Source organism: Carassius auratus, unplaced genomic scaffold (genome assembly GCF_003368295.1).
Source record: "Carassius auratus strain Wakin unplaced genomic scaffold, ASM336829v1 scaf_tig00003633, whole genome shotgun sequence".
Classification (NCBI taxonomy): Eukaryota; Metazoa; Chordata; class Actinopteri; order Cypriniformes; family Cyprinidae; genus Carassius; species Carassius auratus.
Genome location: NW_020523535.1, coordinates 770,974 through 792,546, shown reverse-complemented (window position 1 = coordinate 792,546; position 21,573 = coordinate 770,974). Strand labels below are relative to the sequence as shown.

The following is a 21,573-nucleotide window of genomic DNA, read 5'->3' as shown; positions in this document are numbered from 1 at the left end:
AGGGCTTGAATGAAGGGCAATCTGACGAAACGATAGTTCATTTAATAACAAATACATCGCAATGGATTATGTATCCGGTGAACTGTTTTTTTTCCCAACCGGTTTATTGAATCAAACCGTCCAAAAGAACCGGCTCGCGGAAAAGAATCGAACTTCCCATCACTAATCCACATTGATATCCAGTGAGTGGTGCGTGTGTTTCGTCTGCAAGCATGAGACTTCTGCCTGCCGGTGAGGTGCAGTAAAATGACAGAAGGGGAGACATTCATTAATTTATCATTTCAATTTTATGCTGGTTTTATTGTTACACATGACGTGGACTCAACTGTACTCGGAATATTTTCCGAGTCCAAAATGTTCAAGTCCGTGTCAAGTCCGAGTACAAATTCACCCTAGTGCGTGACAAGTCCGAGTTCATTCAAAATTGGACTCGAGTCCGAGTCCAAGTTCGAGTACCCCAACTCTAGTAATGTACAGCGCTCTCTTCACCCTCATACCACGACTGAGGAGTGTGTGTGTGTGTGTGTGTGCACTTTGGATGGGTTAAATGCAGAGCATGAATTTTGAGTATGGATCACCATACTTGGCTGAATGTCATGTCACTATCACTTTTTTTGTCACTTTCACTTTTTTAGTTTGTGCTGTGATATGATTATCAGTTTGGAAGGGTTTATTTCGTTAACGAAGACGACTGCGAAAAATATTCGTTAGCGAAAAAAATTTCTGTGACTAAAACGGGACATTGACGAGATAAAAAAAATCTGAAAATGAAATTATGATGGAATTTATGCCGCGTCTTCGTTAACTAGACGAGACTGAACTGTAATGTTGTTTGAGGAATACTGGACATTCAAAATGCATCCTATTGTCCTGCAAAATGTGCATTCATTATTTGAAATTGTCTTAAATCACATATCACATATATTTTTTTTATATCTTATGGAGCGTGCACACAGCCACCAGTGTTGGGCAAGTTACTTTTAAAAAGTAATTAGTTACAGTTACTAGTTACTTCTTCCAAAAAGTAACTAAATTAGTTACTCAGTTACAAATTTTAAAAGTAACTAGTTACTTAAGAAAGTAACTATTGCGTTACTTTCAAGTAAAATTAAATTTTAAATGCTCAAATGTGACCCCACCTCTACCCCTCTTTAAAGGAACTTAAAATACATGTGCATGTTCAATTATTTATGATAAATCTGAATAGTATAATGAAATGGACACTTAATACAATACATTATTAACAGAAACATGAAACATTGTACACACATCTGAAGTGAGACTAGCCTCCAATCAAATTCCATGTATGTAGATATTATGTTTATATAGTGGATCAATGCAAATAACACGATAGATTTTTGGGAACTTTTGATATTTCCTTTTATTGTTTCTTTAATTTCTTGAAGGAAAAAGTAATGTATACTTCTATTTAGAGAAGGCTACTGTTGGATTATTTGGGCTCGTCGCCATACCTGTCTCTCGTTGACTGACTGGCTTGTGTTGTTCCTTGTGTGTCCTGTCCTGTCCGACTATGCGTTATGATGGGTTGTTCGCAATTCATGAGCGTTAGTGATGATGGGTCGTTCGCGAATGAGCGTTAGTGATGATGGATCGACTCGTTCGCGAATGAGCTTTTGATGAGTCGTTCGCGATTCGCGAATGAGCCGACTCTAAGAGCCGGCTCTTTTAGTTGAACTTCGGGAGCTGGCTCGCATATCTGAAGAGCCGACTCTATTTTTTCAAATTTAGCCTATAGAAATTAAATAATTATGTAATAAAAATTGAAATATTATAGTCAAAGTCATTTAAAGAGCCGTTTGTGAGCCAAAGAGCCGGCTCTTTTCAGTGAGCTGAGTCAAAAGAGCCGAATTCCCATCACTACTATGCGTGCTTTCGAAAACCCGCCCAACTCTACCTCTGATTGGCTTACAATGACATTTTACTCTACCTCAGCCAATCGTCAGCATTTATGGGCTTGTCTCGTGCTCTGCCCACTAACCAAGGAAGAACAGTAAAAAAAAAATATTTGCCTCTCGCTCAGAGATCTAGTTGGTCTGATGAAAAAAAAGAACAGCTTCATCATCTGTTATAGTAACGCGCCGCATTTTTTGGCAGTAACGGTAACGGCGTTATTAAGATGAGAAGAGTAATCAATTAGATTACTCGTTACTGGAAAAAGTAATGCCGTTAGTAACGCCGTTATTTATAACGCCGTTATTCCCATCACTGACAGCCACACACTAAAAATCCTGTCAAACAGCACCTGATTATGGACCAAGTTATCTTTCGAGTTTGATTGCTCCAATACAGTAAAAAAAAAAAAAAAAAAAAAAAGGTTTACATATAAACACAGCTGGTTATGTCTAAAGTGAAAGTAAACCGCTGAGAAAAAAACGGATGTGATCCTGGATATAAGATGTGTGCAGCAGTACTAACCATTCTTCTGCTTGTCATGAAAGGATCGTTGGTTCACCCAAAAATAAAATTCTGTCATTATTTACTCACCCTTATGTTGTCTGAAAGCTGTGTTAATTTCTTTCTTGTGCTAGCATGAAAGGATATTTTGAAGAATTTAATATGAACACTCAAACCCGTGGCTATCTGTTGCTTGTGAAACAAGGCAACATTTGCAGTGTTTTCTGTGCAGATCTTTTGGTTTTTGAAACTCTTAGGAGAATTCCTGAGGGAAGACTTTTATTTTAGAAGGAGAATGGCGGATATTTTCCTTGAGAAGTTTTATTTGTGAAAGAACTAAGCTTATTTTTTGGACACTTGATTCTTTCTCATTTTATTTTATAAAATAATAGCACACAGTGCCAGCTGAAACCAGAGCCAGAGATCAGCTGAAGTAGCAACATATTTATTTATTTATTTATTTTCACAGTTAAGAGTCGAAAAAAATTGGATAGTGTTCAGATAAGCATAAGTGGAGCAGGAACAGATTGTAAACTAGGAAGTAAACTAGGGATGTTCATCTTACTCATCCACACAGACACATCTGGATCTAATAATCATAATCCTTTTTTTATTTTTTTCACCATGTTATAAAAGACCCTTTACTTTGTTATATAACACTCTGCTTTCTAAGGTTTGGGATACAACATGAACACACTGAACTATGATAACACTGTATATTAGACATTTTAGTTCAAATTAATATGCAGTACAAATGAATAAAAAGCAGGTTTAAAATGATCTGATGTTGTTTGCTCATTTAGCAGTTCTGTGTAACTCTAAACCTGGTCAAATTACTTTTGAAACAGTACAGTCAAGAAGTGTAACAGAAGGTCAGAAAGGTTTGGTGGTGACTCTTGACTGACATGTTAAACCCTCATTAGACACGCTTGTTAAAAACACTAATCCCATTCCAGACCTCGTGAGATTCCAGCATTCCAACCCAGCATCAAACTCGCTGACACAGTCACTCTAAAAACCTTAAAGGGCTCTTACGATGCGTTTTCAAGTTTTTCCATTCTCTTTGGAGTGTTACAAGCCGTTCGTGAATAGATAAGATCTGTAAAGTTGCAAAGACTTAAGTCTCAAACCCAAAGAGGTATTCTTCATCAAAGTTTAGACTCGTCTACGCCCCCCTAAATGCCTCGTTCAAAAATGTCCTCAATGTCTACATCACGATGTGGGAAGATTTGCATTACGCCGCCCAAATGTTCACAAAGAAAGAAAGCTTAACTTTGATTCTCGCTGTTGCTACTACTTTGTTTGGTCTTCCGAAAGAGGACACAACTGGAAATCAGTGATTAAGTTGTATTTACAACACTCTTCCAGAACAGTTCAACCCAAATATTAAGATGTTTCCTGATCCTGGGAGAGAAGACTACAATGCCATGCTTCTGACTCACAGTCTGTAAGTACGTTTACATATTTAAAGGATTTGCCACTGATGATTCAAACATGAGTTTTGAGCACATTTTGTTGTTTCTCCGATCTCAAATGCAGACATGGTTTTGTTTACACAGCGCGATATGCAACGCAACGTGCAAAAACACAGTATAAGTCATTATAAACTTTAATTATGTCTCCACTGGATGCACAAGAGTGCCTTGTTTGTAATGGGTTTCATTGTTTTTGTCTCGTCCGGCCGGGACTCGGCATCACAGTATAATAAGGGCTGTAACATTTCTGTCACACGCTTGAGGTATTCAGCCAATCACAACGCACTGGATAGCTGGCCAATCAGAGCACACCTCGCTTTTCAGACCGATGAGCTTTGATAAAAACAACGCTTTTCAGAAAGATGGGGCATAGAGGAGAAACAATAATGTACATTATGTGGAAAATGTTTTTTGATATGGATCAGAAAATGTCCAGTCATTTTCAAAAATGTGTGTGAACTGTTTTGGGAAATGAGAACTCGAGAGTCAAAGATCTTAACTGTAAATCATCTGATATTATTTAAAACAGATTAATCTAGACCACAGATACAACACATAAATAATTACAAATGAATGAGGAAGACCCTGATTTAAGGTGAATAAAATTACATGATAATGTAATATAAAAATGTTGAATACTTTTATTCAGCAAGGATGCATTTAATTGATCAGAATTGGCTACAATGATTTGTAAAATGTTACAAAATATCTGTTTTAAATTAAATGATGTACATCTGAGCTACTGTATTAAAAAATAATGTTTCCACAAAAACATTAAGCAGCACGACTGTCTTCAACATTGATTTATAGCAAATGTTTGTTGAGCAGCACATTAGAATGATTTCTGAAGGATCATGTGACACTGAAGACTGGATTAATGATGCATGCTTTACATCGCAGGTATAAATTACTGCTCAGAATATATTAACATTAGAAAACAAGTTATTTTAAACTGTAAGCCTTCTTTCAGAAACATTAAAGAAATCTTACCACCCCCATCCTAAACCGTAAACCATGTATATTACTCTCTTCATCTTTACACTGTACATTTATATTCTTAAAATAAGGGTTTCACCAAGCCAAATAAATGCACACAATATAATTTTGGTCTGAAAATGGGTTTAATAAATAATTAGCCCACTCTCTGCTCCACAACACTGCTGTGAGATCTCACCGAACACAAAGACATAATACTGAACAACATCAGCACACTGGCAGATAACGGTCACTCAAACACAAGCATGCGTGATGAGCTTCTCTGAGGCCTTCTTCTGAAATATAACACACTGACAGAAGATCAGCATTATTACTGAAGTGCTGAAGTGCTTTAGTGGGATGACGGCGTATGTTAATGGCATATAGGTGCTCTGCTGTGTAGTATGGACTTGACTTGAGTGATTCTCTTGATCATGACAGAGCGAACACCACTGTGTGTGTGTGTGTGTGTGTGCACAAGGCCTAGATCATTTACTAGAGCTGGCCAGGATATTAAATGACACTTTCATATAACAGGGTGTTTTTATTCTCTTCTGCCTTTGGTAGAAGTCTGGCTTCGTTCTCAGGTGGAAGGAACTCGAGGTGATGTCGACCCCAGACAGGTGTCGTCAGATGCTGCCAACGCTGAACAGAGAAACACAGAGTCACACAAACTGAACAAACACTGCATACCACACGAACCAGAGATTTATGCAACTATCAGTGAGGAACTAACTACAAGTCATTTGTCGTACCTCCATGAGAGAGCCTTTGCAGTGCAGCAGTTTGTAGAGGACGGTGAGAGGAATGCAAAGCATGGATGAGAGAGCGAGAAACCAGCCCAGCACCTCACCCCACCACGGGTACACATACACCGCATTATACACTAATCGCTTGTAGTTGACCACATGAAAGAAGAAAACACCCTGTGAAACACACAAACACCCCTTTGAGACCCTCTCAAGAATACGAAACCCCATGTTGATCCATTATTGCAGTGTTAAACCCACCATGCATACTACCGGAGTGACGTAAGACCAGCACCACTTCATATACGGCAGAGGACGATAGCCGATCATACGGGCCACATCGTCCATGAAGCGATCAGCACCTTCAGAGAGAGTCAGAGAGCGAGAGTGAGCGGTTTCTGGGCTGACACAAAGACTCTGTGTGTATCTGCATCTTCACCATGATTTCACCAGATATGAGATGCTCCTGAATCTGTATCCTCGTTGGTATGGAAGAACATTATTATAAACCTGGGGTTCCCCAACCTTTTTGGTAGCCGAACCACTTCAATGTAAATATTTACTTCGAGTATGTCTAAAATTTTAAGTTAGTATTTCAATAATTGAACATATATTTGCATGTTGGGAGCAAGGTTGTTGTAGTCAACTTAAAATAAAACCACAAAAAATATGTTACATGAAATAAAATAAATGGTAGTTGACTTATTACCTGCCCACGAAATAAGAACAGAGTCTGACCGGCACACAAACACTTCCAGTATTAGTGTGTTTACATGATGTTGAGAAGACGCTGTGTTCAAGGATACCACAGAAATACAATTCAAACATTTCGTTGTGTGCATGTCATTTCAGTTGAGTGCTCAAAATATCAAGTTTTGTGCTAATATGTGATGTATACCTAGTGCAGCTTTAGGTGTCCAGGTAAAGCATATTACTGTTTACTGAAGTAGTTCTGATAATTCGTTGTGAACCTAAGAATGTGTTGATTAATGTAGACTGATGTTGTTCTAATTACTTGGTTTAATAATAAAGAATGTAGTGTAGCCCGCAGACTTTATAATCATAGTGAAATTGCGGTTTATTTTGCTGCACTGGCAGTTATAGGGTTACAGCGGGAGAGGTTAGGTTAGGCTGGTGTGCAAGTGATACAGCTGTCCTGCGTTCGGATTAAAGGGGTCAACTTTTATTCTCACTTTTGCCACTAGTGCCATGTTGTGGAGAATCGGTTTCATTGTGAAAGTGAAACTGTGGTTAAGTTGCATCTACAACACACTTCTGGAACCATTCAAACCAAATACTCAGATGTGTGCAGTGCATTTTTATGGAGGATGATGACTGTTTCTTGAAACAGTAGCCTACAATGCGTCTGTGGCACAAAGGCCGTTTCTATAAAGTGGGGCAATTACAACTTTGCAAGGACAGTTAGGTGCTTCTGACTCACAGTCTGTAAGTATGTTTTTTTTTACTTTAGAGAATTTGCCTCTTATGATTCAAACACGAATTTTGAGCAGTGTAGAATAGCACTTGTTTCTCCGATCACAAATGCAGACATGGTTTTACGTTTACGCAGCATGATATGCAACACGTAAAAACACATTATAACTCATTATAATCAGTAATTATGTCAGTAATTATGTAGAGATGGACTGAGTCTCATGCTACTGGGAGACAGTAATATGGTGAAGGGAGTAACATTTCCGTCACATGCTAGAGGTATTCAGCCAATCATAATGCACTGGAAAGCTGGCCAATCAGAGCACACCTCGCTTTCTCAGACGATGAGCTTTGTAAAAATCAACGCATTTCAGAAGGTGGGGCATAGAGGAGAAACAATAATGTACATTATATGGAAAATAATGTTTTTTTTTTTTAACCTTAAACCACATAACATTTACATTTAGAGGTGCAAAGTACTTGAGTAAATGTAACTCATTACTGTACTTAAGTATTTTTCTGGGGTACTTTGTAGTTTATTTATGCTACAAATTATGTGATATTGACTACAGGGCACTGAAAGTACTATATCTTGAACATTTCCCCCTTACCCAAAGTTGTCAACAAAGCTACTTTAAGTGAATTTTGAGTTTCTGAGCCAGCAGTTGTGAATCACAGGAGTTTTATAAATGTGATGAGGACATGACTGCAGCTGCCACTGAGGCTGAAACCAGGCTTTGACTTTTTAATTTTACATAAAATTATTTTATCCATTACACTGAAGAGACCTTTTTGAAGGATATTGTTTTTGTAATTTTGAGGTGTTCAGTTTTAATTTTGGTTTCAGAAAATAAGCTTGATTGCTATCCTCACATACAGTATTGTTCAAAATAATAGCAGTACAATGTGACTAACCAGAATAATCAAGGTTTTTCGTATATTTGTTTATTGCTACGTGGCAAACAAGTTACCAGTAGGTTCAGTAGATTCTCAGAAAACAAATGAGACCCAGCATTCATGATATGCACGCTCTTAAGGCTGTGCAATTGGGCAATTAGTTGAATTAGTTGAAAGGGGTGTGTTCAAAAAAATAGCAGTGTGGCATTCAGTCACTGAGGTCATCAATTTTGTGAAGAAACAGGTGTGAATCAGGTGGCCCCTATTTAAGGATGAAGCCAACACTTGTTGAACATGCATTTGAAAGCTGAGGAAAATGGGTCGTTCAAGACATTGTTCAGAAGACAACCATCAAAATGGATAGAAGAATAACCAGAATGGCAAAGGCTCAGCCAATGATCACCTCCAGGATGATCAAAGACAGTCTGGAGTTACCTGTAAGTACTGTGACAGTTAGAAGACGTCTGTGTGAAGCTAATCTATTTTCAAGAATCCCCCGCAAAGTCCCTCTGTTAAAAAAAAAGGCATGTGCATAAGAGGTTACAATTTGCCAAAGAACACATCAACTGGCCTAAAGAGAAATGGAGGAACATTTTGTGGACTGATGAGAGTAAAATTGTTCTTTTTGGGTCCAAGGGCCACAGGCAGTTTGTGAGACGACCCCCAAACTCTGAATTCAAGCCACAGTACACAGTGAAGACAGTGAAGCATGGAGGTGCAAGCATCATGATATGGGCATGTTTCTCCTACTATGGTGTTGGGCCTATTTATCGCATACCAGGGATCATGGATCAGTTTGCATATGTTAAAATACTTGAAGAGGTCATGTTGCCCTATGCTGAAGAGGACATGCCCTTGAAATGGTTGTTTCAACAAGACAATGACCCAAAACACACTAGTAAACGGGCAAAGTCTTGGTTCCAAACCAACAAAATTAATGTTATGGAGTGGCCAGCCCAATCTCCAGACCTTAATCCAATTGAGAACTTGTGGGGTGATATCAAAAATGCTGTTTCTGAAGCAAAACCAAGAAATGTGAATGAATTGTGGAATGTTGTTAAAGAATCATGGAGTGGAATAACAGCTGAGAGGTGCCACAAGTTGGTTGACTCCATGCCACACAGATGTCAAGCAGTTTTAAAAAACTGTGGTCATACAACTAAATATTAGTTTAGTGATTCACAGGATTGCTAAATCCCAGAAAAAAAAAAGTTTGTACAAAATAGTTTTGAGTTTGTACAGTCAAAGGTAGACACTGCTATTTTTTTGAACACACCCCTTTCAACTAATTGCCCAATTGCACAGCCTTAAGAGCGTGCATATCATGAATGCTGGGTCTTGTTTGTTTTCTGAGAATCTACTGAACCTACTGGTAACTTGTTTGCCACGTAGCAATAAAAAATATACTAAAAACCTTGATTATTCTGGTTAGTCACATTGTACTGCTATTATTTTGAACAATACTGTATCAACTTTGTGCCTTGTCTTCGAATTGTATGTCACTTCCCTTCTCCCGTGGTGCTTTTAGTCAGTTTGCATCTCATCTGCATCTTATCTTAGCCTCCTGTATACTGTATATACAGCCCTAGTGTTTCTTTAGTTCTTTGTGAGTTGATGAATGTAATGGTTGTCTGTTTGCCAGTCATTCTGTTCTTTGTTCCCTGTAGTTTTTGGCTTATTGTTTGTACGAGCTTTTCCATTAAATGTCTGCCTGTTTCCTCAGCTTCTCCACAACGCTACAATTTTTGACTGGCATGTCTCTTTGACTTGTGCTACTATTATAAGAACGGATTTCCACACTATATTATTGTTTTATGTGAAGGTGCTTGGTCAATGGTAGCACTCTTTAACTGGCTCAAGGACTCCTCTCTATGCCAATCACAACAAGCTTGGCCAGCTGACCAATCAGAGACGAGTAGGCTTGTTAATGGGATGGGTTTGCTCCAAACATGCTTTGAATGAATCGCAAATGGCTCTAATATTAAACGTATATCCTGAGAAAATTACAATGTTTTCTGACCTTAGATGAACTTAAACCCCCCTTTAGAAACCCTGCTGTAAACCAATCAAAATTTGAGGGTCGGGTTTGGGTTTCCTGGCTAGTTTAACCAAGCAAGACTTCTTCTGTCAAGTCAGCTTCACAGTTTCATAAGCTAATCCATCATAACCCAGTCTGGACCATCATGGGAATTCCAGCTGGTCTTTTAAGCAGGGTTAAATTTTTGTCAGGATTATGTTTGTTAGGAATGTTACTGTTGATCCAGGAACACGTCCTACTTGGTAAAATCATGGTCCCGGTGTTTGCATGGCTACAGATTTACAGATTACCATACACCCAGGCCACCACCACACACTCCCAGAAGGCCTGCCAGAGCAGAGTAATCCCACTCGCCGAGTAATAGTCAAACAGCTGGAACACATACATCCCCCCCTGAATAGAGAGAGAACATAGCCAAAAACACAATCAGGAAACTGATATGAACTCTACTGTGTGATACACCTCACGGTCGGCCTCAGACGTACCTCTGTTACCATGGAAAGATCAATAGTAAAACAGATAAAGCAGCATATTGCAACAATAACTTCACGACGCTGAGAGCCGAGGAATGACTTTGGGGGCAGCATGTCCATTATTCCAGTAATAAAGCCTTCAACACCAACAAACTGAGAGAGAAGGAGAGAAAAATGAGTCTTGTTTAAAAGGAAGCTGACGATCTAACAGAGAAATATGTGTGCAACAAGGACATCTGAATGTGTCTGACCTTGTCAAACACTGTTGCTAATCTAAGAGCTCTGTGGATAATCGAAGGCATTGTGTGAACATTTAAGGCGCCGCTCCCACGTCACATGTCTTGCACTCCTGTGCTATTTTTTTAATGGTTGCTATACATACTCATGCGTCACACTGACGGTGATTAAACAGCCAGAGGTTGGTAAACTGCTGTACTGTTGCTGGCTAATATATGTTAATAACAGGAGATATAATATATATTAACCGTACACACACATATATATATATATTAAAGTGTCAATTTTAAAAAAAAGCTGAACAAATAAGCTTTCTATTGATGTATGGTTTGTTAGGATCAGACAATAATTTGACCGAAATACAACTATTGAAAATCTGAGGGTGCAAAAAAAAAAAGAAAAAATAATAAATACCGAGAATATCACTCTTAAATTTGCCTAAATGAAGTCCTGACCTTAGCAATGCATATTAAGAATAAAAAAAATAAAAGTTTCGATACATTTATGATAGGAAATTTACAAACTATCTTCATGGAACATGATCTTTACTTATCCTTATTTTTGGGGGAAAAAGAAAATCATTAATTTTGACCCATACAATGTTTTTTTGGCTATTGCTAAAAATAGATCCCAGCGACTGAAGACTGGTTTTGTGGTGTATATATGTTAGGTAAAAAAAAGTGTTAGCCTGAATGCATTGTAATTCGCTTTGGATAAAAGTTAAATGCATAAAAATGCTTACACACACACACATATATATATATTTGACAGCACTAGTAAATGTTTTTTGAGCCCAAGAATGCAATAATGCTGTGTGAAGTAGTAGTAGTTCCAGATAGCGTTTAGGAAACAACTTTTTTTTTAAATATGATATCAGATAACTTTGTAAATGTCTATTGGAACATTCAGTATTGAAATGGGCTGTAACAATTGAATCAGTCTGATCACTCACTTACTGAAAATAGTAGGATATAATACAACTTTCTAGAATAGGTCTTTTTCTAATCGGTCATAAATGAGTGGGTGGAGCCTCACCTGACTGTCCAATCCCAACACCAGAAGCATGAGAAAGAACAGCACCGCCCACAGCGGCGCTAAAGGCATCAGCGACACGGCTTTTGGATAGGCAATAAACGCTAAACCAGGACCTGAGAAAAAAAAAAACAGACCCACACGTTCATGTACCCTGGCATTTTCATGTATTTACCATTATAGTACCATGTCCAAAATCCTACTGTAGTAGTAGTATGGTACTTTTTTCTCTCGTAATCAAGGAGAATGAAAGAACAGACAACGTGATGAGGACCGAAGCATATCTCACCACTTTCTGCTACATTACTGATGTCAACGCCTTGTTCGGCCGCCATGAATCCCAAAACTGAGAAAACCACAAATCCTGCAAAGAAGCTGGTGCCGCTGTTTATGAGAGCCAGAACGAATGCATCCCTACAGCGAGACAGAGAGAAATCATGGTGGGATTAGCACGTAGGAGAATACACAGTGCACAGGGTTAAACTGGGTGGATGTTGAACTCATGCAACCCCTGATCTCTGATCCCATCACATGCATGCAAACACACACGCACTACTGTCCCACAGGGATGCTGCGGGATTACGAAGCCATACAGAAGAAAAAAAAACACATCTCGGCAGGGAGGCCTTTGTTTCATTAATGTGTTTATTTACAGACGCAGTAATACACATACAGGGAGGCCAAAAAGTTTCACATCTTGTAAGTCAATCATCATTTATGGTGAAAAATTCATATCATTTATAGTAAAAATTACTGTATTACTATGTAATATATTACTTCAGATATAGATATATAATTGCTTCACTGTGGATTTCTTTATATGTATATAACATAATTAGTGTAAAAAGTGTAAATAATGTACTTTTGTTAAAAACTGCATTTAAACACATTAGCCTCAGATTCATTTATGGTCTTCAAGTCTATTGATACTTTAAGCAGATGTTATTCTGCACTAATTTGCCCTTATATGGTATAATGATCACAGATTTAATATCATAAAGTGATATTTTGATGAGTGTGTGTGATATTTTGCTCACTGGTAACAGTTGTTGTTGAATCGGTTGTAGCTCCCAAGAGCCGTCAGGGCCCCCAGACCGATAGCATAAGAAAAGAAGATCTGTGTGGCAGCATCAATCCATACCTGCCATCATAACAACAATTAAATAAATAACCATGTCACTTAGCTCTAATTTGGGCTTTAAAACATCAGTAAATGGGTGAACCTTTGCTTACGGTTCAATCTAATGTTGAAAAGAAAAATTCTGAAAATAGATTTTAGTTTTCATGCATTCTTCGATGACTTTTATTGCCTAGTTTGTTTTCAAAATATTAACAGTTTGTTTACTCTTGAAAGCTCTTGCATATTTTACTTGACCAACCAGAAGTATACAGTTTTTAGCATGTTTTGAGATAAAAAATAAAATAAAATAAAAAATAAATCACATAATTGTTGCAAGATTTAAAACCGGAGACTTTCGAAAACGCTGCAGAACCGGTTTCAGTTTGGAAACCCCGGGGTTGTGTTTTAGTGTAAACAGAGACTTCTGAAAACGATGGCGTGGCTGGCCACATTAGCTGTGCGTGTCCTTGACTATCATGTAAACAATAACATCATGCTCATTGTTGTACCTGGGTGAATGGTCATGTGACATACACTTTCGGTTGTGTAGTGTGGACGGAGAACGTTTCTGAAACACAGTGAAAACGCAAGCGTAGACGAGGATGGTTTTAAAGGGAAAACGCACTAGTGTAAGCAGGGCCACAGAATCACCCACATAAATCTGAACACACGCAGCCATGCGCTCACCTGTGCCTCGGAGAGTTTGCTCCAGTTTGGTTTCAGGTAGTAAATAATGCCATTAACAGCTCCTGGCAGTGAGACCCCATGGACAAACAAGACCACCAGGACCACATACGGGAACACCGCGGTGAAATATACAACCTGCACACACACATACAGACGCATTCATGTACGTAAAATCATAGCTCCTGAAATGAGTATTACTTTCTGAGGCATCACAGATTTATTCACAGAAGTTTATCATCATGTTTCAAAATCTTTTCTCTAACAGTCAAGCACTAGAACAAAACCCAGCACACACACACACACACATCCGCTGAGAGAGCTAATAATCAGCTTATGTTGCCAGTGCTCTGGCCTTTGATCTATTTCCTCATGTTCACAACAAACATTCATAATGGTTCGGCTGATGTGTGTCCAGTAAGGGATAATGTACTGCCAGCCATCATTACTGCAAAATAAACCCTAGCAGTGCGATCAGGACCCTGACGTGGAGCAGATAATGAGTGATAATGATCTGACTGTACATTATCCCACTTATTACACAGCTTCTTATCAAATAAATACATGAAATATTGATTTGAGTACTTGTAGATTAGCTTAAAACTTCCAATAAGGACAGCCCATAACAGAGTTATAACTTCCATAATAACATAGTCACCACGGTAAAACGACAATGTTACAATATTTATATATTAATAAATTATTTATAGTACCATTCAAAAGTTTGGGGTCAGTACAATGTTTCTGAAAGAAGTCTCTTACGCTCACCAAGGCTGCATTTGATTTATAAAAAAAAAAAAAAAAACTACTACTGTTTAATAGTATTACAATTTACAATTGATTTCTATGTTAATATATTTGAATGAACACGTAATGCGATGCACTCACTGTCTTAGTTGTGGCCATTGTATTGACAGAGAAAACATATACTAATGCCATGTAATGGTTTAAAAAAAAAACGTGTTAAAAAGTGTGGGAAACACTGCTTCCTTGCTGACTAAAAGTAATAATTTCTATTTATAATATTGTTCTAGCCACCATCGTTTACACACATATTTTTGTACCTTTCCAGCGGACTTAACACCCTTCCAGATGCAGAAGTAGACGATGACCCATGTAGCCAGCAGACACAAGACCAAGTAACCGTTGATCTCACCTACTTCATCCAAACCACCAGACAGACGGAGGACTTTACGTCTGATCAAGAAACAAACATAGTGTCAGACCAAAGTGAACATTAAAAACATTTTTTTTTTTTAAAGCAGAAGGGTTTGAGCAACCATGAAATATTACACATCTTATTACAGCTAAAAAAAAGAGACACAAAACCGCTTACTTTCTACAACGGTTAATACATACAAATGATTAATACACAAACAGTTGACGGTAGCCACTGACTTCTACATGAGGATGAATAAATTACAGAATGTCATTTTTTTGGGTGAATATCTCTTTAAGAGCTCATCTGATCGCAAATGCTTCATCAAAAGGAATATAAATCTGTGCCAGGGCCTAATTAGATCAGAAAAAACGCTTCAAAATCACTTACTCCCAGAACTCCATAACAGATGATCTCAGCCCCGTGTGCTCCAGACAGCTGGAGTTGAGCAAGGAGACGTTGGGAGGGGAAGAGGACAGCGACTGATTGAGACACACGCGGCTGAAGTTAGTGGTACAGTTGGCCGTGTTCCACTCGTGCCCACATGTGGCCCACGGCAGAGGGGAAGTGAAGGAGTGAGCCAGAAAATACAGGCCCCACACCAGAACCATGATGTAGTAGGTGTTGCAGAAGAACACGATCACCATTGATGCCAATCCAAGCCCTGGAGGAGAGAACGATACTGCCTTTCTTCAGCCTCACGCTGGACAATATAAAGAGCCAGACAGATCGATATTCTGTTGTGCCATTAAAGATAAAAATGCCTGCTAGCAGGATGAGGCATGGATCGGTTTAACTAGAGGTTGGCAAGGGCTGGGGTGTGTGCAAATGCATCTGGTTGTTAATACTCCACCTTTAAAAAGAGGCGCGATGTTCCACGTGGCGACCCCACCCTGCTTCATGAACTGACCCAGTGCGATCTCCAGGAAGAAGACTGGAACACCTCCAACAAACACCATCAGGAGATAGGGGATCAGAAACACACCTGCGACACAGGACGTCACAAGGCTTTAGCAGACTGACAAACGGTTTATTACAGAAATAGCATACTTGATTGCATGTTAATTGCATTTAAATGAAAATGTATTATATTTTCAACGCACTTAAGTTAGACTTTTAGTACATTTAAAATACATATACTTTATAATATTGAAAACAATACATGTGGTTTAGTATGCTAGTCAACAGATCAAAATAAGTGTACTTCTTTAGAGCACAGAGGATTAGTAGCACATAGTGGTTTAAAATGAAGTAAAAGTAAAACATTTAATTTTACATTATAAGAGCTTCCTTTTTTTTATTTCACCTAAGTGAGGTAAGAAACATGATTAAAAGTGAACTCTGATTTGAAGTGCAGTGCAAGTGTACATTCAATAGTTAAGCACACTTGTTTTTCACAAGGGTAACAATGTCTGCATCTTAGTTTTCAAAGAAATATTTCACCCAAAGATGTAAATTCGGTCATCATTTACATGTTTGTATCGTCATTCCAAACTGGTTTCTTTCTTCCAAAAAACAGTAGATATTATTATTCCAAACAACGCTGGTCCCCATTGACTTTCACTTTGCGCACAAAGAAACACTTGAGACATTTTGTGTGCTCAGGTTTAGAATGACGCGTTTCCTTCACAAATCATGTTTCCAGACGGGTAACACATCTAATGTTTATTATCAGCTCTATAGACACTAATGAGACGGTTCTTGAGGTGGTGTCTGATGACACTGATGCTGACTTATTGACACGCTTCAGCTGAGGGGAAGCAAAACAAGCTTCTAACTCCAAGCAGCATACATCACCACCTACATGCGTCAGAAGAGCTGCACAGATGGCCAATGTTACAAGAGAAGAAGAGGAGAACAAAGAACAGAGCATCACTTCTTCAACCTTTGATAAACTCTGGTCACCAACAGAAGAAAACCATTGTCCTCCCTCTTCCTTCCTGTCTGTCAGGCATACATTTATTACTCTCAGACTTTCTAATTTATCTGTAGATACTTCATTAAATTTCAGATGGTTTAGTTTATTAGTGTTAAAGAAATCGTTCACCCAAAAATGGAAATTTGCTGAAGATTTACTCACCCTCAGGCCACCAAAGGTGCAGATGGGTTCAGTTCTTTATCAGAACAAATTTAGGAAAACGTAGCATTGTATGTATGTTCTGCAGTGAATGGGTGCCGTCAGAACTAGAGTTGATAAAAACATCACAATAATCCACACTACTACAAATCCACTGATTTGTGAAGCGAAACACTTGTTTGTAAAAAACAAATTCATCATTAAGATGTTAACACCTTATACATAATATAGCTTTCTTTGAAGAACTTTCTTGAAGATAAAACGCCTTAATGTTGGATTTGTTGATTAACAAAGATTTGAGTTTAACTGATGGACTGGATTATCATCAGCTGTTTGGGCTCTCATTCTGACGGCACCCATTCACTGCAGAGCATCCACTGGTGACACGCATTTCTCTGAATCTTCCAAGGCACTCACATGGTAAGATAAAAACCTGGTCTTAAATCATTAGAACCAGTTAAAAGCAGATCTATGCGTTTTGGCAAAATGGTCTTCTTCAGGACATATCCACCCTTTCATCCGCCCTGGCTGACTGAAAACATAGCTTCAGGGTCAATTTTAAAGACTGAAACATATTTGTGATCAACAGTTTCAGGAGATGACCAGCAGATTTCAACAGAGGGGTGATGACTAAATTTCTTCTATTGTGTAAGAAGAAAAAAGTGCAACAATGGTCTAATCATTACAATCGTGTGTTTTTTTCACCCAACAATTTACAGCCACGTGGCAACACAAATTAAGAGTATATTAAAGTCAAACTGGATCATTATCGAAAGTGAAAGCACCTTTAGGGCAACATTTCGAGCTAAACCAATGGTCAGTGGCACGCAAATAATCTGTTTGTAATCAGATTGTAAAACGTTCACATAAACACCTTGATCGATCCGACTGAGCTCGATCCGAATTACATTTCAATCGGACTGAAGGGGGTGCTCTATTCCTCTTCCAATACGATTGAGAGCGCATGTAAACATTCGATCGTTTTGAACCATGAAACTAAAAGGACTGCGCATGTGCAATGACGCAGAAATAACGTAATGATATGATGCACGGAACGAGCGGCTCTTCATGCGTCAGAAGAAAGTGTTGTTTAAATGCATTTCCTGTCATTATAAAACTCCTTTCACTCAGCATCTGTGAAGTGGAGCAGGACAACCGTGTTTTGGATACCCATTCACAGGCTCCCCTTTCTGGACACTTTTTATTTTTGCGTGATAAATATGAGCAGCACAGCGTCTTTTATGTATATTTACCCATAAACGGGGATTATGCGGTTAAAAACAATTAAAGAAACCATAAAGGAGAGTGGTTATTATGTGCAAACAGTGAGAAACTCCAGTCTATATTAGCTTTCACTTTCACTTTCACTATTTGAGCAGTGTGCGCATGTCAAAAAAAATATATATATATTCCGATTCGAAGCTTGTGAAATATAAATGTGCACATCAACCCGATCACTTTATTTAGCATTCATGTAAACGCTAAAATCAGATTCATCAATCGTAATGAATTCAGTCCAATTGAACCAAAAGGTGCGCATGTAAACGTAGCCAGTTATAGATGTTCACCAGCTATACGAAATAAGGGAGCTAACTTCCTGCCCCGAAATAATAATAATGCGGCTTGGCTCTTCACTAGGAAATTTTAGATGTGGGCGGTGTAAACTGTGATAATATGGTGAGAACTAATAGTTTTACTGATGTGTTTTCTGGGAAAGAAGATCAAATTAAGTATTTTATTAATTACAATTACTCGTATGTAGTCTATAGGCTAGAATGTGAGCGTGGATATTTTTATGTGGGTCAAACAAACAGGAAACTGCATTAAAGAACACAATTATGCTGGTATCCCATGTTCAATAAGAGACGGAAATAGACAGAAACAGATTCTAGTGTCACTTATTGATAGTATTTATAGGAAAATCTCATATTTTCAATGTAATCTCAAGACTTTTAGACCCCAGTGTATGTATCAGATATGATATATCTGTGCCTGTATGCATCTCACCTCCTCCATTCTTATAACAGAGGTAAGGAAATCTCCAGACGTTTCCAAGGCCAACAGCAAAACCGACACAGGACATGATAAAGTCCATCTGCCTGCTCCAGGTCTGTCTCTCCGAACGCCCCAGTTCTGATGCGGGGTCACCTGTCTCTATCAGACCTGTGCCAGCTCTGGGCTCAGCAACCTCTGCACTGGACTCCTCGGTCTCTGACACCAAAGGACGGGCGACTTCTGCTTCCTCCTGAGACTCATCCTCACACGTGCCACAATCATCTGAGAGAGAGAGACAAACACGACTTTGTGAGCACTTGATCTTCGTTTGCTTTAATAGCAGCAGAATTTGAAATATGAAATTAACTCCAGGCCTTTGTTATATAGATATCACAAATTTGATATATATGAATGAATGAATGAATGAATGAAGTCACAAGCGCCCATTCAGCATGATGATTGGACTGCTGTGACGTCACTGGCAATTTTATGTATGTCAGAGATGCAGCTGAATCCAGATCGGAGCGGATTGAAGGACTGTGTGTGTGTGTGTGAGGAAGAAAGTGAAAGAGAGACACTTGACACCGGTAAATACATGAAGAGACCAGATCTACATCAACTCGAGAGTTTTAGAGCCGTTCGTTTAAACGTAACGTAATGGAAAGATACGTTACACTAAACAACAGTTTGATTCCGTTCAATAACGGTCTTTGGATTACATTTTATGTCAGGTCTCTGTATGAATGCAGCCATTGAAATGTTATTCGTGTCATTATCTAATAGGTAACGTTAGGCTAATAAACAGATTATAATAGAAAGTGGTTCTTACTGGAGAAGTGCTCTTCTGGCGACATGCCGCGTGCGCGCCTCAGATCCACAAATAACGGTTCTTCGCGTTTGATTTATTTATTTATTTGTTTTTAATTCGCGTGGTTTAGTACTTTCCTGTGGGTTTGCGGTCTGATTGTTTGTGTAGAATCGATCTTCAGCAGAATGTGGACGAGATTGAGCTGTGAATTATAATAATTGACGTGCGTCGCCGGCAGACGAGGAATATAAGGCTCTCAGAAGCAGTCGACAAAGCACTTGAAGGTAAGCCTGAAGAATCGCATGGATGTTGGTTAAACGCGAATGGCGGTAGGTCTCAAGGAATCTCCCGGTTTGGTTCGGTAATATAACAGAGAAGCAGGTGTGAGGTCGCCGCCTGCCTCGCTGGATTTACACTGCTCGAGCTCGAAGCATCAGCGCGGCGCTCCGTTCGCTGCGTCCGTGCTATCACGCCCGGTGCGGCACGGCGCTGTGATTGGCTGACGAATAAGGTACGCCCGTCTGTGATTGGCTTATGAATGTAGCCCGTCTGTGATTGGCTAATGTGCGACGTTGTCACACAGAAACGCGTACCTGACCGAAGCCGCGTAGAGATGCAAACCACGTGCATCTTCAAACCACTGTCTATGCTTCAAACCCAGAGGAACAAGCAAGCATAGCGATACATTATTCCGACAAAATGTGAACGGAAATGCGTCGAGGACGTTTTAAGATCAATCCATTGTTGTAATTTGAGCACACTGGGTTGATTATTAGCTGGAGGACCTGGTGAAAGAGGAAGGATAAATGTGGTTTGGCAAAAGGAACCGGACTTTCCTGATGTTCCCTGGACCTTTAGTTTAGACAATGTAGTTTTTATGAAAATTTATATTTAAAATAACGTTAAAATTATTTAAAATACCGTTAGGGTTCATTATAATAATAATAAAGTTTTAATTACTGAAATATTGTAACGTTTTTAATGTTTTAATTTTTATTAAGTCCTTTCTGTTATTTAAAGAAATTTTACTCCATCAATATTCATTTTTAAATGTTGTTTTTTTTACCTGTCATAACACACTCAGGATCTCCTTTGATACTAAAACACATTTGAAGCTAGATGTCTCCATCTCTAGTTTCTCTAGTAGTTACAGTGGACCTAAATAACCCCCTCTAGATCAACTTTATCCAGCCATACCATTAAAGTAGTTTGCATCATACTTCAGGGGATAGAAAAGGTCCATTGCATTTGCCAATCCCAATGGTACTCACAAAGCAGTGTCAAATTTATACAGTACGTAATAAATACAAGCATAGCCAAACAGCTGTGAGAAACTATCGATGTTTAGTAAGTCACAAAAAGCCCCAAGACTCCATAAACTCTGTATTAAGCCTCAAGATCCAGGGGGTATTAAAGGATCTCTTGCAAAAAGGGCTTACATGCTGTTTTCATGAGTTCCCTCAGCTGCAGCAGCACAGAAGTGTGTGTGTGTAAATTCATAAGTTTTTTTTCTTCTTCTTTTTACTATGGCATGTGTCAAGTTGCCCCGTGTACCATCACTCTTAGTCTTTACAATGTAAAGAAGGTCCTAGATAATGTACTTTCAAAACTAGTTTTTGTATACTAAAAGTGTTTTTGGAAAGATGTTTTGTCAGCTGCACAATCGGTGTGTTGTTGACAGTACAGTCCATTATACACACTGTATTTCAAACCCTCACAGCCTGGTTTTCTTACTGGTCAAAAACTCGAATAATTGTCTTGAAAGATCTGAAAGAGCAGTACTGTATAGCAAAGCTGTTGTGTATAAATAAGCAGAGCCCTTGTTACTTAGAGACCTTGTCAAGTGAAGATAATGCCCTCTTGAGGGGAACACGTGCACTTGCATATTCGGTGAAGTCTGTTATGTGTTTGACAGTTGAGGTGTAATTCCTACAGAAAGTTGATCAGTGAAACAGACAACACCACCCATACACTCTTCCATAAGTATGCATTTATTTCTTAATTA

At 38.7% G+C, this 21,573-nt stretch overlaps 1 protein-coding gene across 3 annotated transcripts; it reads right to left on the bottom strand.

Annotated features, from left to right (window-relative positions):
• Window positions 1-4,742: 4,742 nt before the first annotated feature.
• On the bottom strand, window positions 4,743-20,056 carry LOC113070281 (sodium- and chloride-dependent creatine transporter 1). Of its 3 annotated transcripts, XM_026243517.1 has the most exons (14): window positions 19,590-20,056; window positions 18,773-19,042; window positions 15,542-15,673; window positions 15,079-15,352; window positions 14,594-14,726; window positions 13,533-13,667; window positions 12,763-12,866; window positions 12,015-12,139; window positions 11,729-11,841; window positions 10,469-10,609; window positions 10,274-10,376; window positions 5,876-5,976; window positions 5,621-5,791; window positions 4,749-5,510 (listed from the first exon to the last, which is right to left on the bottom strand). In XM_026243517.1, the coding sequence occupies exons 1-14, from the start codon at window positions 19,612-19,614 to the stop codon at window positions 5,379-5,381; spliced, it is 1,959 nt and encodes a 652-aa protein (XP_026099302.1). In that variant the 5' UTR covers window positions 19,615-20,056; the 3' UTR covers window positions 4,749-5,378. The 3 variants fall into 3 exon arrangements, 2 of the variants coding, with proteins under 2 accessions (XP_026099303.1, XP_026099302.1); XM_026243518.1 differs by lacking the exon at window positions 5,621-5,791 and having other exon boundaries at window positions 4,743-5,510; XR_003279896.1 differs by lacking the exon at window positions 4,749-5,510 and having other exon boundaries at window positions 5,664-5,791; window positions 10,267-10,376.
• Window positions 20,057-21,573: the final 1,517 nt, after the last annotated feature.

Coding starts and splice junctions, on each gene's coding strand:
- LOC113070281 (XM_026243517.1), bottom strand. CDS start 19,614: ATGTCGCCAGAAGAGCACTTCTCCA. Junction 11,842..12,014: donor CAGTAATGTAGCAGAAAGTG/GTGAGATATGCT, acceptor TTTTTTTCTCAG/GTCCTGGTTTAGCGTTTATT. Junction 10,610..11,728: donor TGTTGGGATTGGACAGTCAG/GTGAGGCTCCAC, acceptor CTTCTCTCTCAG/TTTGTTGGTGTTGAAGGCTT.